Source organism: Onychostruthus taczanowskii, unplaced genomic scaffold (assembly GCF_017590055.1).
Source record: "Onychostruthus taczanowskii isolate IOZ18803 unplaced genomic scaffold, ASM1759005v1 scaffold57, whole genome shotgun sequence".
In the NCBI taxonomy this organism is placed as follows: Eukaryota; Metazoa; Chordata; class Aves; order Passeriformes; family Passeridae; genus Onychostruthus; species Onychostruthus taczanowskii.
Window position 1 is genome coordinate 521,984 of NW_024503346.1, and position 17,293 is coordinate 539,276.

General features: G+C 52.7%; 1 protein-coding gene across 1 annotated transcript in view; it reads right to left on the bottom strand.

Moving 5' to 3' along the window:
- The window catches only part of KCNB1 (potassium voltage-gated channel subfamily B member 1), a 102,642-nt gene extending 85,871 nt beyond the window's left edge, over positions 1 to 16,771 (bottom strand). The window contains exons 1-2 of the mRNA XM_041417837.1: positions 16,480 to 16,771; positions 15,257 to 15,919 (exon numbers count right to left, since the gene is read on the bottom strand). Of these exons, the coding sequence (XP_041273771.1) occupies positions 15,257 to 15,823 (567 nt within the window). The 5' untranslated portion in view covers positions 15,824 to 15,919; positions 16,480 to 16,771. The remainder of the gene's footprint in view (positions 1 to 15,256; positions 15,920 to 16,479) is intronic.
- Positions 16,772 to 17,293: the final 522 nt, after the last annotated feature.

Below are 17,293 nucleotides of genomic sequence, written 5' to 3' on the forward strand. Positions count from 1 at the left end.
GGCTGAGATTTATGGCCTGGAGAGAAGGGCCTGGCTGTTCCCTGGCTGGGCAGGGCAGGGAGAGGGGCCTTGCTGGGCACTTTGGGAGGATATTTCCCAATGGGGTCAAAAAGAAGTTCACCCCCCTCTCTTGCAATGAGACTGGCTCTGCTATGCCAGGAGGAGAGAAAATCAAATGTTGCTTTCACCAGGGAGGGGGACAGACTTGAGCTGAAAGTGTGGTGGCAGACTACTGAATTGGAGAAAAAACCAGGTTTCCTTCCCTGTGTCAGGCCTTTCTCACAGCTCCTGGGCCCAGCACTGTCACAGTCACAGGCACAAAAAGCAGATGACAAGAAAGTGTCCAAACAGACAGAAACATAAAATGAAATTTGGATTGTTAAACATCTGTTCCACAGAAACAAATCTCTGTAGGCTTCTTGGCTGTTGCAGATGTCACATTAACCTGAAGCACTCAAAAATTGTAACTGGAGGAGGAAAATGTCCTTATTTTTATAGAAACTTCATCAGCATGTTCCTCTGGCCTCTTCAGTGCAATGGGTCCTGTAACTGCACCATAACCTGCTCCCTCTTTGCTACATGCCTCATGCTGGGAGCTGCTTCAGGCTTGTTGACTTTGAGGAGATCACCCAAATACTGGGTTTTGTGTGTGCTGAAGCTTCCCCCTCTTAGCAGGGGTTTGATTTAGCCTGCAGGCAGGCCCAGCTGCAGGTGAGCTGGGTCAGAGCCCTGAGCGTGCCCAGGGGCAGGGAGGGGACATCAGCCCTGTCTGACCCCTGCTCTGAAGAGGTGACTGTGGAAAAGGTGGGGGAAGGCATCTTCCATCCCTTGCTATTACACAAACATATAGCTCCAAAAATCTTCATTCAGTACTGTGTCCCAGAGGAAAACATTTGAAATAATCCATATTCATTGGAGTTTTTAATCCCTCGCAAAGCAGAATTCAGCAGGCAGCTAATGAAGAAGACAATTATGCAGCACTTCACACAAAGAGCAAACCAGAACAGGTGCAGAGGCTGGAGCCTTGCCACAGCTTCTCTGTTCTTTGGCACAGGGATGGGTGCTTTGCTTAAAGCATGTTCACACATCCCAACAGCTTAGGGACTCCGCCTGAGAGGAGAAGAGGAGACATTTAAGGTTGATCAGTAGCTGGTGACCACCTAGGATACTCAATCAGGAGGAGACAACTGGCCAAACCCAGCTGTGTTTGTGTTCCTTCTGAGGGGCAGAAACGGGGCTGTACCCACGGGGCAGAGAACACAGCCTGGCCTTGGTTTGCCCAGGTACAGGCAAAGCAGTGCTGCCCCAGGACTGCCCCAGCCAGGCAGGGCTGGGAGGAGCAAAGACAGATTCTCAGTCTCTCAAAAGCAGACAGAGATTTTTGCAGATGTTGGTCAGAGGCGCAAGAGACTGAAAATCCCCTCTTGGAGCAGGAAAGTGAGAGCAAAGCCATGCCCAGAGGTGCCAGGAGCAGCCACAGCACTGCCCAGGGACTGTCCCCTCCCTGCAAAAGGGGGAGACCAACCAGGGCTGCCACGGAGCTGGGTTCAGGCACACAGAGCTGCTGGAGTCACCAGAAACAGCCTGGGAAAGACAGCAGCACGGAGGTCAGCGGTGAAGGAATTTTACTGGAAGAAACAGCCTTTTTAACAGGGGGTTCCAATGTACTTTAATGCAAAAGATCATCTTTGTGAGCAGGGAGAAGGAGCCTGTGCCAGAGTTATGGCTTATTCCCCTGGCAAATGGGAAGGAAAAGAATTATTCCAACAGGTAGGTGATAATATACGATGAGGTTGCAAAGATATGAACTGCTTAAGGACCTGGTGGAAAAGGAAAAAAGAGTAATTTTAGGAAGAGATGTAGTTCCTGTCAGGATAACGAACTGCTAACAGAATGTTCTGGTCTGCTGACCATTTCCACACACAACTCACAGTCATCCTGCTGTTACACACACAGATTACATCATATAAACTATAGCTGTATAAACTACAGGACACACCCACGTGCTCTGATTTACACCTGAAACCCCCGCAGCCGTGGCACAGCCCCCTGCCCTTGCTCAGAGAGGAGCAGGAGGGGTCACAGTGCCCGGCTGGGCTGCCAGGGGCACCGGCATGGGCACTGGGGCAGGGACAGCCAGCCCCCTCCCTGCCCCAGGCCACCCCCAGCCTGCTGGACACAGACCCTGTCGGAGCCCAGCACATCCCTCTGGGTGCCCTGCATGGCTCAAAGCCCTGGCAGGGGCTCAGAGACCCTGGCAGGAAGCCAAAGACACCTGGGAATTTGATCTCAACCCATGGAGGAAATTACCAACTTTGTATGAAGAATTACAGGTCACAAAAGTTTAAGTAGCACAGCAGTAGCAATCACAGGGTGAAGGGAAAAATTTTGGAGCACTGTGCAGGGGGGTTTGGGATTCTGTACATGGGGGTCAGGGGTTCCAGGATGGAGGGATTTGGGTGTGCCCTGTCCTTCTTCTTCCTTCTCCCTGGCATCCACGTTCAGGATGATGTTGGCATTCACAGATTGGTTTGGAGTAGAAAGTCACTGTCTAACACAGGTGATAGGTATTGGAAAGTAACAGTAAACATAGTATACATAGTTTTTAGTATAAAAGACAGCACCAGCCTGAGAGGCAGGGGGAGTGCACTGGGCTGTCCTGCTGAACAGACCTCGGCTGGGCAGAGAGAAAACATTGTAGGTAAGAATTAACAAACAAGATTGAAGACTGAAACACCTGAGAGTCCAGGCTCATCCTTTGAAAGGACAGCCACCCAGAGCCCCTTTTTCCATATCAGGGCAGAGACAAATAGCAGCAAACCCCAATAAAACCCCAGCCTGGGAAGGCACCTCCTGCCCGGGGCTGATGGCTAATCCCACACCTTCCCACAGCAGCTCTGCCTTTCTCTGTAAAACATATTTATTACTCGTTTTGGGGTAGCACACACCAGCTGTGAGTCAAGACCCTGCCGTGCTTAGTGCTATATAAACACAGAACAAAAAGACAGAACTTCCTCCAAAGAGTTTATGGATTAAATTAATTACATCTATAACTCCTGGAAGTGGCATTGCCATGCTCAAGTTATCTGGACCATGAAGCAAATTTTCCAGAAGACTGTGCAAACTAAGATGTATTTCACAGCCACTCTTAAGAGCATCTTTAAAAATAACTATTAAGTCAAGTGGGTTTCATTCCTGCCCATTCATTCATAGCCAAAAACTTCATCAAATGTGTTCATTAGCTTGATGAACATGCAGGAAAAATGCAATTGCACCTGCCCCAGTGCTCAGCAGAGAGAAAAGAGAGGCCAAAGACCCCTCTGCTGAGACCCACTGCACTTGCTAGCCTGATGGAAATGTGATATTTGAGCAGGCCTGTGCTGGAGCTTTGGCCCGGGCTGCAGATGTTAAGTGAGACCATTCCCTGGGATTGCAGAAGTCTAAAGTTACACCTACAGAATCACATTGTGTGTAAACACACCCAGAGAGCACAAACACGTCAATTATCAACATGCCCCTGATACCTGACGTGCTCTAGAATGCAGCACATCTCGTGTTTGGGGAAATATCTCAGATATCTCCTGATGAGGGCAGGCAGCAGGGTCCTGGAGCCAGGAGGGGTGAGGACACACACACCCAGAGCTGGTCTGTTGGCACCTTGGGTGGCATCAAGGATGCACGAGGCTTCTGGCCTGTCGCCCTGATTTTGTAAGACTTTGTTAAGCCTTCTGATGTTTACATTCTTTCAACAAACTTTCTCACACACAGTTCTGTAAATAACCTATGTTTTGCATTCTTTCATGGAGGTGGAGAGAATTGAGGGACCCTTGGTCTGTCCAGTGGCATTGGAGAGGTGGCACTGGCACCCTCCAATCCACTGTCACCTTTGGAAAACTATAAATGTTGGAGTCAGAAAATAAAGGTGCTTCCTTTTTGTTCCCCTCGAGAGCAGCAGTGTCTGTGTCATCATTTCGTGCCTTATCACAACACTGGCCCTCACAAACTCCCTTTGGCAGCATCTGCTTTGGCCAAGGCAGGGCTACCAGGGCTCTGACCAGCAGGAATTAATCACAATTCCCAGACTACGCTTCATCTGCCTCGAATTTACCTTGAGGGTCAAAATAACAGTACGTAGGATCCAACACACCTGGAGGTACCAAAGCCACCTCTTCACCAAAACAAACCAAAAGTAAATGCCAGTGGTGTCTCTGGACATCTCCTCCCCGAGGAGAAATTGAAGTTTGATGTACCTGAGGGCTCTCGTGGTGCCACAGGGCGTGCAGCACTCCTGGGAAATGGCCCAGGAGCCCCTCCCAGCACTGACAGCACCTCTCTGAGTGCACCCCAAAACCTGGCAGGTCCTTCCCAGGGCAGTCCCAGCCCCGCTGCCTCCCAGGAACAGGCAGCAGCTTCCCAAGGCTCCTCTCAGCTGGGCTCTGCTGGGCTCAGTCCGACTCCCACCTGGGGAGGGTCAGAGACAGAGACCAAAAACAGTGTGGCACCAGCCCGAGTGCAGCCTGGCACCCTGGCAGTGGGCACAGTGGGCACAGTGGGCACACTTTTTTCAGCTGCAAACGGGGGCTTTAGCTGGCAGAGCACTGGTGTTCGTTTACTTTTCATCTCTGTCCTGCCCTAACAAAAGCTGCTCCCAAGGGATGCCAGTCCAGGTAAGGAGACAGAGCTGCTCAAGCAGTCCAGGAAGGACTGAGAGGAAAGGACCAGGGGGAGCTCTGAGCCCACCTGTGCAGGACTTCTGAGGTCTGTGAGCAGAAGAGAAGGAGCAGCGTTCTGTGGGGACACCATGGAACATGTGGAGGTCCCTGGGTGGCAGCTGGGGGTTAAAGAGACCCTCTGTGGGACACTGCAGGCACCTGCTGGACCCCTCCAGGACCCTCCTGCCCAGGGAACAAACAGAGGCTCTCCTGGAGCAAGGATCAGTCAATCCATTGCTGGGGCAGCTTCACAGAGAGCTGCTCCACCAGCTCTGCTGCTCTCAACCAGGACACGGGCTCTGCTGCCAGGCACAACCCTCCTCTTGCCAGCAGAGAAAATCCTGCATGGGTCAGGAAAATCTCCTACTGCTGTGTCCAGCACCCCAGAGGGAACAGCACCAGTGCAGGGAAACTGCTGGATTCACCAAAGCCCAGCCACAGAAGGCTGGATCTGCTCCAGCCTGCTTTGCCTTTCCACACCAGCTGTGCTCTTGCCTGCCTCTGGGAGATTTTCTTATTTACTGTGTCTTCTGCATTGTCATATTTCAGTGCAGATTGATAGCAAGAGTTACTGCAGCAGGCAGGCGTGAGGATTACTTAATTAATGTTTGTGAAGCACTTTTAGATCCTCACATGAAAGCAGCTAGGAAAGGCAACATATAATTATTATGTATTATTAATAAACTTCTGGCACATTGACAGGAGGGAAGACAACGCTTCTTTTTTTTTTTTAATCCTTTTATTTTCTAAAAAGATTCAACTTTTATGCTATGAAGGACAGATTTCCCAAAAACTCAGGAGTGAGTAAACAAGGAGAGAGAGCTCCTTATTCCAGCAGGAGGGCAGAGAGCAAACCCTGCCCGAGGAAGCGAGTCCCACTCCTCGTCAGCCCTGACACCTGAGGAATCCGTGGTTTTGAGAGTTATGGAGAAGTGCAGGGTGTTGCAGACGTTGCTAACAGTGGAAGTGGTCAAATGCACCAGTTACAGGGAGCAGAGAGTTTGTTTAGTGTGTGGCCACTATGGCTGGCAACAGCATGGGCTGCAGAAGCAGGGAAGTGTGCAGAGCAAGAGATGGACGTTTTCAAACAAACAGAAGAATCACAGCTGGGTGAAGCAAGTTTTTCAGAGCTGAGAACGTGCCAGACACAAGCCTGATTCCCAGAAATACAAAGAAACCCAATCGAGATGGATTCCTGGGCAGTTCCACAGAAGGGGTCAGCTCTCATGTATTCCAGCTGGGATCCAGCTGCCCCAGGGAGATGGGGGCCCAGAGATCAGGGGTGAATTGCAGCTCTGCCCCTTTCTCCATCACAGACCCTGAGAGGCCTCTGCACCCTCTCCAAGCAAAGCAGGACAGGCACACTGCTCTGTGACAGGGCAGCTGGGAGGACAGACGCACGGGGACAGACAGACAGCCACCAGAGAAGGACAGGAGAGGGGCAGGCACAGGGACAGGGACACAGAAGGACAGGAAAGGGGCAGGCACAGGGACAGAAGGACAGGAGAGGGGCAGGCACAGGGACAGAGAAGGACAGGAGAGGGACACAGAAGGGCTCTCAGGAGCTGCTGCTCCCGGTGCCTCGTGCCACTGCACCCTGCCATTCCTGTTTGTGCTGCCACTGGATGCCACTGAGCCCCCAGGCAGAGCCCAGCTGGCACACGGGAAAGATTCCTTGCCATGGGAAGGGTGCTTGCTGTGGTTCCTGCCCCTACAAAAGATTTTAAGTGGTGACACTGCAACAGACCTCTCTGCTCACACCATTTTTAGCAAAATGAAGGTGTTTTAGAGAGATACCCACAAGGAATCTTGAATCTGAACATTTGGTAAGCATAATCATGCTTTAGAAGCATTTTGCCTATCAGTACCAATGAGAGAGCATTTCTGGTGTTTATGCTGTTTATGTACTGCAAATGAGATTTACAGCTCCATTTTGTTCAAAAATGAACAAGAGCAAATGGACTTAAATAAAATAAAACAAAACTAATCTGTGCTTTTGGCTAGAGACTCTGCACAAATCCTAGTCCAAACAGTATTGAGTAAGTTCAACTCATTATAACAGGAACTGATTATATGCAGCAGAAAAAAAGAACTTTAAAATAAATTGTTCCTTCAATTTGCTTTGACTGTTCACCAGCTTTTGCCAGGGTTGTAGGTTTTTAATCAGATTAGACAGACACCTGATGGATGTCATCACTGTTAGTTGAACACCAAGTGCTTGGTTTTGGCTTTGCTGTTCATTTCTCTTGCCCAAACACACAACCAAGAGCCCGGGTGCTGAGCTAAGGCCTCCTCCCCTGCAGTGCCAGCAGCTCAGGGAAGGGTCACAAACCATCCACAGCCCTGCACCATATCACCAGAGCAGAATAACTGCAGACCTCAGCTCAGCCTCACGGGAATCACTGGGGCTGGAGAGACCTGTGAATGGGGAAGGGGGAGCACACCAAAAAATGCAAATCCATCTTCGAGCCAGGCTGGAGGGAGCTCCCAGGAGACCCAAGCCCGTGCTCTGAGCTCTGTTGGTACCAAAGAGGCAGCTGGGCTGTCTGAGGAGACACTGCTCCTGTCGAGCAACACTTGGGTCACTCGTTGCATCTGCTGTGCTCAGAGCAGAGCTGGCTGCACAGATCAGCCCTTCATTGAAAATAAATACTGCATATTGAAAATAAATATTAAATAAATTGAAAATGAATACCTTCCTCATAGAGGCTGAGTCTGGTGAAAAGCAATCCCCACATGGAAGGGCAGGTTCAATGCACGTTCACCCAGCTCAGAGTGCAGGGCAGCAGGTATGCACTGTGACTGACCTGAGCATTTCACAGCTCAGGTTTTTCTGTGTTTCTCTGACATCTGCACTCCCTTGCTGCTCACAACAATTCAGCAGCATCCCTCCCTGGAGCCAGAAACCCCCCAGAACAGCCCTTCTGCTTTTAGATCAGAGGAGAACCTGCTGTTTGCCTGTGAGCACCCATCCCTCAAACCTGGCACGGGTTTCCAGCACTTTCCCTGCAGGCTGGGCTCCTTCCAGGGGAATGCCTGTGCTGGAACAGCAAGTGGGCTGTTTTCTCTCTCCACCCCCTGGGACACACTGTCAGAGGGCTGCCAGCCCCCTGCCCTCTGCAGGATCCCCTGCTGGCAGTGCCAGGGCCACGGGAAGCTCATCCAGACCATGGAAATGTCCTGGTGGCACAGACTGGGCAGCCAGGCTCCCCCCAGCCCTCCTCACTGACCTTGGGCAATGCTCAGCTCCTCACTTTAAGATGGGGATAATACATATATCACAGGTTTGTCCTGGCCTTACCTAATCCATCTTTTCAAAGCACTTTGAGAGCTTTGCTTGATGAGCACAGACATTATAATACTCATCTGTTCCCAATACATTCACTGGGAGTTTTACCCTCCACAGAAGCAGGACTGGGGCTGCTGGTCTTATTGGGGACCTAGAAAATAAATCTGCTTGGGAATCTAGTGCCTGGGGAGGGGCCATAGCCAGGCACCGAGGCACAGTGCTTACCTCAGCCCTCTTCCAGGCCATCCCTCCACAAAAGGGTAGAATTTCTCATTAGAAACCACAACAAGACCTCACCAAGGCATTCTTGCAAACGTGTTCAGCGGTGCCAGGCTGTGCAGGAGACAGGAGAGGCCAAAAGAGAAGAGAGGACAGTGGGGAGAAAGCAGAGACCGGGCCAGCTCAGGGGGAAGCTCCCTGCAAGGTTTACGGCCGCTGGACCGAGGAGCTGGGAATGCCAGGAGGGGAACACGAGGCTGCTGCCCCAGGACTGAGCTCAGGGCAAGGGCAGCCTGAGCATGGGCAGTGCCAGGGCTGAGGCAGCACAGATCAGCTGCTCATTGGAAATAAATACTGCACACAGCGGGTGCGTGCAGGGAGCTGCCAGCAGCCCCCGAGTGCCTGGCGGAGCAGCGTGGAGCCCCTCTCCCTGCCCAGAGCTCTGCCCCAGCTGCTGCCCCCAGCCCAGGAGGGAAACCTGCCCAGCCCAGGAGGGAGCTGAGCCTCTGGCTGCTGCAGGAGCCAAAGCACACCCCTCCCAGCACGTCTGATCCTCGTCTGCCTCAGCACCACAACATGGATGCAGAGCTTCTCGAGAGGAGGCTCGTGCTAGAGCCCTGCTCGAACACAGCGGCCCCGTTGTGCCCCTGCTGCTGCCAGGCCTCTCCAGAGTAAATCACAGTGACTGTGTTTACTGTAAGGACTAAGTGATCAGCTGTGAACTCTCTTTGACATAAATATTTTGCCATTAGCAATGACAAATAGCAACGCTCGCGTTGGAAAAGTAACGTTGGGTTATTCCTCTCCATGGGGGCATTCACATCATGAGAAATCAGAAGGAAATTGTGATTGGAGAAATGGGTAAAAGGAAGACTGTGACAGCAAGGATATTTATCCACTGTGCAAGAAGAGTTGAGAGAAGAATGGATTTTTCCACGGGGCTCTGGAGTGCCCTGCAGAGGCACGGGCAGGGCTGGCCCCCGTGAGCCTCACAAAGCTCCCCTGCACTCTGAGCACATCACCCCACACCAGCACATCCTGGGGGGCTGGGCCCAGCACTTTCTTCTGAATCCCATCATTACTAAACCTCTGCAGTTACAGCTGAACAAAACAGGAATTTTCCATTGTTGCAACATTTTCTACATTTTGACTGGCGATGCTGGCGCCTCAAACCCTGTCTGCTCTCAGGCTGAACAGGATGGGAGAACACTGAGCAGCAAGGGGAATTAATTTCTCTGAGATTTTTTCCAAAGGTACAAATGAGAGCTGGTGCTTTAAAAATAGCATCAACTATACTTCTATAGCACACGTCCTCCAGGGAATTCAGCCCAAGCATGTAAGCTTGTCACTTCCCTCCAGAGGCAGGCAGGCTCTCACGGATGTGGATGCTCAGGCAGGACCACAAACCCACTCCAGGCTCCCCTCGCAGGGAGTCACAGAGGAGTTAAAAATCCAGGAGTGTGCCAGCATACACGTGTTCATGGCACTCCACGGGCTGGATGGCAAGTGCCTCAAACAAAACACAAGGCCCAGCAATTAACTTTCCTTTGATAGAATTCTCCAGAGACCACAGAGCTGCAGGCTTGGATGGGAAACAGCTGAAGCCAAACCATCCCCAACCACAAGGAGTACCAGGCAACTGCCTGCCTGGATCCATGGGCTGACACAGCAGCTCTGGGAGAGCATCCCCTCTGGGAGGTGAGGATCCCACCTGCAGAGCTCAGCACAAGCTCACCTTGGCAGACACACCCCGTGTCACAAGGACTCCCAGCAGCTCTCTTCAGGACCAGGAAGGAATCACAGGACACAGCTGCCAAGCTGGCAGCTCTGCTGGGGTGTGGCTGGGGGTCTTCTCCCCCAGCTGGGAATTGGTGGGGCTGTATGGAGAGGAGTTCTGGGAACTGGCAGCACAGCAATGCACCGGGGGCAGGACCGGCGGGGAGACACACAGAGGACATTGCAGGCAACTAAACATAGCAATTAGGGCTCCCCAGACAAAAGATTTAAGTCCACTGGAAGGACAAGACCCAGAAAGCAGCTGCAGGATGAAAAGAGATTGATCCAGAACAGAAATCACTTGTGTGTCCACAGGACAGGGCTGTGCTAGAAGCCCAGGGATAAGCTACAGACCAAAGTGGCAAATCCCTGAAGCCAGGGGACAGGCTTTGGAATGAGGCTCTGCTTTTGAGGATCTCTGAAGATATGAGTTCATTTTGGATGAAGGGAAAAAGTCTCCTATATATAGCAAAAAAGCCAAGGCAGTAGCTGCATCACACTAAAAAAAGTTACAGATGGAGGCAAAATATGGGCAATGTGCCTTTAATAGTCAAAGTCAGCATCTGCCCTGTGATGGGACCCTTGGAGACAGACAGGACACGGCTAAGATGTGACCCCTGCGATTCAGGAGAGGGGTTTCCTCTGCCAAATGCTAAATTCAGGCAGGTTTAGAGATGAATGAAAACTGCACACCATAAGGGAGGGCCAGGAATAGAAAGCCCATGTGGGGGAAGAACGCTCTAGATGTAGCAAATGCATCTCCAAGAGGCTTTTATCATTCTTATTTTGTCACTACTATCAACAATAATAAGAAAAGAGCTTACAGAGCATCCTCCCCAGTCCCTAAGCAATGCATCCAGAGATTAGCAGCAGAGAGCAGTGGGCAGCAGAGAAAAGCTGTTCAAGGAAGGTAGAGGCATGCATAATGAGATTACCGAATTGGAGTTGCATGTTTTCAAGGATAAATGTGATATTATTGCACTGGCAAAGGCAGAGCAGGAGCAGGGGAAAAGATGAGAAATAGCCTGTCAGAAGGGAGGGATCACTGCAGCTGAGCTCCCAACAGGACAGGGACAAGTGGGAAGTGGAGGCAGCGAGGAGGAGAGGAAGTGCACATCCTACTTGACATGCAGATATGCAGAGAAGCTTTTTGCAAAGTGGGTGATGTCATCGTGTTTTTCTCAGCCTTCAGGACAGCAAGAGAAAAATAGATGAAACCAGCACATGCAGAGGAGTCTGTAAGACGAGCAGACTTCCCCCCCACACCCCATGCAACACTAATTGCTCAAATATTGATCGGGAAATCATTTGTAAGGACTAAGGGAGGAAAGGAAATACTTTCCTCTTAAGAAGCAAAAAGGGCAATGTTCTTGCAGAGCTGCTGGGAGGGTGCAGGTGATCAGAGAATTTCCAGAACCACAGGTGTTAATCTGAGATGTTGAGCTGGTCTAATTTGTTATTTGTTTGTACTGGAGAGCTCCAACAACTGCAGCCTTTCATTTTTCAGGACAGCACATGAAGGCTGGTTGGAATTACAGCCAGGCTGGTTCTCCCAAGGGCCAGGCAGGTGAGAGAGCCACGGATCCCAGCCAGCCTTGGTCACTGGAAAGCAGCAGCTTCAGAGGGGACTTTGGCAAGGCAGGACTGGTAGCTGGGCTGAGGGTGACAGGAACCAGCTGCCCAAGCTCAGCCTTGGCAGGGGAAGGAGCAATGAGGATCAAAAGCCCAAACCAGAACGCCGGAGCTGCGCTAACCACTGCTGCCCTGGCACGGACCCTGCGCCCGAGGAACAGCAGCAGCTCTGCCTGGCTTCTGGAGAGCTGCTGTTCTTTCCTGGTGAAAGGAAAACTGCCGTGCAACAAAGTGTGAGAGCTACTCCAGAAAATATCTGCACCTCGTCAGCTTCTAGAGTAAACCATGACAGAAGCGAGCACCAGAGTCCTCTGTGGTTAAAAATGGATGTTGTGAGTACACCAAAGTACACGAAGAATACTATTTAAAAAACAAAACCAAGAATCAACCACCAAACTATTAAGATAGACTGGGAGAATGATAAAAATAAGCATGAACATGCAAAAACAGCGATTGCAGGAAGAGGAGAAAGCATCCACAACGCCTGCAGTGAACATTTCTCAGGGATATGCAGGCAAATAACCACAGGAAATGGGAGAATCAGATCCTTTAAAATATATGCTAAGGTTAGAAGGAGATGAACACAGTTCTATTTAATAACTGCCTGGTACTTTTTTTCATTTGACAGGGGCAAGTCCCTCGAGTGCTGCATTCTGTCACAGGGTTTCCCCTGGGCAGGTGAGTGCAGGGCAGCACTGAGCATCCCAAGGCACAGGGGGTGAACTGAAACCAGCCTGGGCACTGGGAGCCTGCCTGCCCCGAGTGCTGGGGGTCTGACAGCTCCCAGAGGGACAGAGGGACAGCTGTGCCCCAGGGACAGCTCAGGGGGGACAGCAGGGGGACAGCAGGGGGACAGCACCTCCTCTGCAAACCTGGGGCCTCTCAAGGACTGGCAGTGGAAGATCCAGGAGGGTTCTCTCCACTCACTACCACAGTTCTCTCCAGCACACAAATAAAACCCTGCTGGCCACGATGGCTGGTTTAAAAGCCTGACAGAGTAATCAGAAGATACAGGTAAATCTCCAGGGAGATAAGAAAGCAACAAAAACTAAGGTCTGGGGGATTCTTCCTCTCTTATTCGAGTGCTATTTTACAACCTGGGTATGCCACATATTGTCCCATTTAAATAAATAATAAAAATAAAATCCATAAAAAACAAAACTAATAAAAAGCATCCAAGGATAAAAAAAAAGGCAACCCCAAATCCCTGAAAACCAAGCAAACATAAACCAACTCTGTCTGTTTAACTGGTCCCAGTATAACCCAGGAGTAGTTGGCATGGAGGTGCTGTGCAGAAAATGTTAAAATACAGCCAATGCTGACAGCCAAAGACCCTGGTGTGCCTTGGGGGGGGAACCTGCACCTGTACCCGTTTTCTGGACTTCTTAAAGAGAACATGAGGGTATCTGGTGCATGGAAAACCCTTTGCACTGAGTGGAGCAAGTCTGCAGAGACATAATAAACAAGAGTAGTTCAGATTTCCCCAACAGCAGTTCTGGGACCTTGCGTGACATTAAAGCTCCCGACAGTTTACTCTGTTCCCTTTCCACAGGAACAGTGTGAGCTCCCAGCCCTGGCAAAGCAGAGGGAGTCTGGCTTCAGGAGAGGTGACAGGAGCTCCCGGGGCCTCTGCAGGAGTGCTGCCCTGAGCAGCCAGGGGAAAGCTGGCCAGGAGCTGCCAGCCAGGGGCTCAGACCCAGCACACCCTGCACGGGAGCCTGGGCACAGCTGCAGCTGCACGGGAGCCTGGGCACCCTGACAGCCAGGCTGCCAAGGGCCTCTCCCCTCGTCCTTCCACCGAGGCTGAGTCCAACCTGTTCAATAGGTGCATTGAATTCTCGGGCAGGTGATCAAAGCTAAGGGCACGAGGGAAAGGCAATCCAGCAGCAGGGAGCAAATCGGATAAAGAACGGGCTTAGCAGAGCTGCTGTCCCTGCCTGCTAAGCTAATTGTTCATCAGGCCTGTTTGCCCTGCTAGCACACGAAACGAGCGGGAATCTGTGTTTGGGAACTGCTGGAATAGTTGGGATTTGAGAACACACAGCATCACTTTCTTTGCAGTAATGAAGGCACAGAATGGCAGCTTTAAATGCTATGGGTAATGATGCATTACCATTCCCTCTCAATTAATCCAGAGCCTGCAATGCCGGGTGCATTTACTCCGAGAATTTTCTCAGAAAATGAAGCTAGAGTATTTCATTTATAAATCACAAAAGACACTTATTTGGCAAGAATGACCCTTGCTCATATACAATAAATCATGAACATCAACAGTCTCTAATGGATTTTGAGTCAGTGCCACAGACAGCAAAGCCTGGGGCCTGTGTTTCAGGATTCCAGGACTGTGCCAAAGGAGCCTTATAAATTATTAATGTGTTCATCACGGTGTCATCTGTGCCACTGGAGAGATAGAGGCACTCTGGGGCTCTGTTTGACATTAAAAAAGTGATAATGGGTTCAGCAGGCAGACCATGCCTCCCCTTCCCGTGCCAGGCTGAGCCAGCCCACACCTCATGAAATCCCTTCCCCAAAGTTTCATACATGCTCTTGGTTCTCGATGTACAGCATTTTGAGAAGAGGAAAAAAAGAGGTAAAGAAGTCTGTTTTCAAAAGTAGCCCATCCAAGCCAGACTTCTAAGGGATGGAGCCAAGGTCTGCAGATGTTTGTACAGAGAGATGCACCACAGAGGTAGCCAGGGCTTCTTGTGGCTTCTCTGCCACACAGTGAGGACGTGGGTATATAGAAAATTCAAGTTTTGGTCCCTACTGCTCAGTCTCTCATGCTTTTCAGTTATTCATCCCACAGTTTTCAACCTCTCCCCCTTCACTTTTGTCCCCATGGTTACTGAATCACTGTGTTCGCAGAGATTTTCCTCACTAAAGAAAATGTGACTAACATGAGGCAGCTAAATTATCAGAGCCAACTCTGACACTGGTTTCTCCCAACATGGATCTTATCTTCAAAATGCCTTCAAGGAGATCTGTCCACTGGAACCAGCTTCAGAGTAAGCAGCACTTCAGCTATTGACAGAGCTGCATCACTTGCACATGCAAGACTTAAAAAAGGCTGGAATCAGGTAAAGGATGGAATTCAAACAGCAGCTTCAGCAGACACGCAGCCTAGGAGTGCGTGATACAAACAACTAGGAGAAACATTTCACTACCAAAAAAAATTCAGTTAAGCCCTGGAATGGAAGGCATGCTTTCCTCACTGCACCTGGGTCTAGGAGCTCAAGCAGAAGTGGTTTCTTGAAAGCCAGTTTGGTTAAACAGCAGAAGACTCACACGTTCTAGGCCCAAAGAAATCTCTGTCACAAACTGCATCAACACAGTGGGTAACGAGTCTAAAACGTCCAGCCAGAGCAATCTTTGCACGCTGAGCCACTGCTCAGCTTCTCCCACACTGAGCAGCCCCGGCTGCCCCAGGGACGCTCAAACCACATCCCTTCCAAACTACCAAAAAACCACCCAAAAACCATTGAAATTCATTTGCATGTGAGAGGCCTTCCTCCCCTTCGCTGCCAGCATCCATCCAGCCACAAGTGCCCAGACACTAAAGCAAGGGCAGCACCTCAGGTAAGCATCACCAGTCACGAGCCAGTGGAGAGCAGAGGTGTGGAACGCTTACCTTGGCCGCTACGGAGGAGTTGGGCTTCTCCAGGAGGTCCCAGAGCTTTTTCCTTTTCTCAGCACAGCAAGTGTTATCGAATTCCTCCCCTTCCCTTTCCCTCAGGGTCTCCGCTTCTCTCTTCAGCTCCTCATTCATCTGCTCTTTCTTCTGGTGGTAGCGGGCCTGGCAGCAGGACTCCAGGTAGATCTCGTCCACCCCCCAGTAGTCCAGCTCCTGGCTGAAGGACAAGGCGCACATCTCCTCCATCATGTGCAGCTTGCCAGTGCGATAGAAGTTCAAGATAGAGGTGAACGCCCCGGGATGCCTGTCGAAGAAGTACTCGTTCTCCTCCAGGTTGTAGTCGTCGCAGATCTCCATGAGGGAGTCGTGCGTGTTGCAGTCTCTGAGCTTACCCAGCCTGGTCCGCGGCAACCTGTCCAAGGTCCGCCAGAGAACCTCGTGGGCCAGCCCCCCCACGTTGAGCTTGACCCTTCGGGAGCAGGCCTTGCTCCTGACGATCTCGGCGGGGTCCGGAGGCAAAGAGGTAGTAGAGCGAGATCCATGCTTATTCATCCCCAGAGGCATCGCTGGTGGCCGTGGGGCTGGACGCGGCGCGGAGCGGCGCGGGGCAGGGCGCGGGGCCGGCTCTGCTCACCTCTCGCTGCCCTCCATGCCCCGGAGCTGCAAGAGAGGCCGCGGTGGGTCCCCGCCCGCCGCCCCCGCCGGAGCGCCGCTCGGCGATGCGCGGCCAGCGGGCTCCCATCGCGGAGCGCCCGGCCCCGCCGGACCCCGTGCCCCCCGCCCTGCCCGGCCGCGTAGGCTGCCGAGGCTTTTAGTAACTCCAGCCTCGGAGATCTCCCGGGGGAAAGAGATGGGGCAGGGAAAAGGGAGGATTTACAGCTCTGCCTCTCTGGGCTGCCCAGGGACGCCCCCCAAGCCCCCCACACCGGCCTCTGCATAACCGGGAAAGCAGCGAAGAGCGGAATGAGAAAAATCCCCGAGCCTGTCTTAGGGAGCCGGGCGGCTCCTGACAGCCCCGAGCACTGTTGCTTACACAAGATGGCACGAAGAGAAACCCCGGCGCAGAGAGGAGCGGCTCCCCCGCGCGCAGCCGGCACAGCGCGGGGCTCGGCCGACCCAGGTCGCCCCCAGCCCCAAAAAGCGGAGCCCCGCCGCTGCCTCCGGCCGCCGCTCACGGGCACAGGCTGCCGTGGCGCGGCCCGAGCCCAGCCCTCACCTACCTCCTCCTGCGGGCTCCCGGCGAGGCGGCGCGGGGCCGAGGGCGGCTACATCCTGCGGCGGGGCGGGCGGCAGGGGCGGCCCCGCTCGCATCCCCCCCGGGCAGCCCGAGGCGGAGGGATGGCGGCGGCTCTCCCGGCTGTCCACGGAGCCCAGGGGGAGGGGAAGCGAAACGAGGTGAAGCGGCTCCCTCCGGCAGGAAGCTTTCCAAGGCCTTCCCTCGGCTGCGGCTCCTCACTCCCTCCTCCCCAGAGCCGGCGCCGCGGCTGCGCCCGCCGCCCGCCGCGGGGCCCGGGCGCGCACCAAGGGCCGCCCCGGCGCTGCTGCCGCTGCCCGCGGATCAACAAGTGCGGCCCGCGGCTCCGGAGGGGTCGGGGCCGGGGCCGGGCAGCTCCACCGTGAGCCGGAGCCCAGCATTGCAGCTCCGCCGGGCCAGGAAGCCCCCGCCTGCCAGGGCTGCCCGGCCGGGAGCAGCGGCTGCTCATCACCCCGGGGGCGAGGGCGAGCCGGGCCCGCGCCCCCAGCCCGGCCGCCCCTCGGAGGAGCGAGCCCGCAGCGGTGGGTGCGGATATTTGCAGAAACAGACAGGAGGAATAGCAGGGGATCTCTGCTGCCGGTTAGGACTGTAAATATAACGTAAAGCAGCGTTTACTAACCTGAAATCACAGCAGAAATAGAAAGAACGTTGGCTTTCCAGGCAACAGCGCAGCAATCGAAGTATTCCTCTGGCAGGCTGTCCCTCTTGTCTCCTTCCTTCACTCCCACCGGGGGAAATGGCCCTCAGCAGCAGCCTGGAGCTCCATTAGTACAAATTAG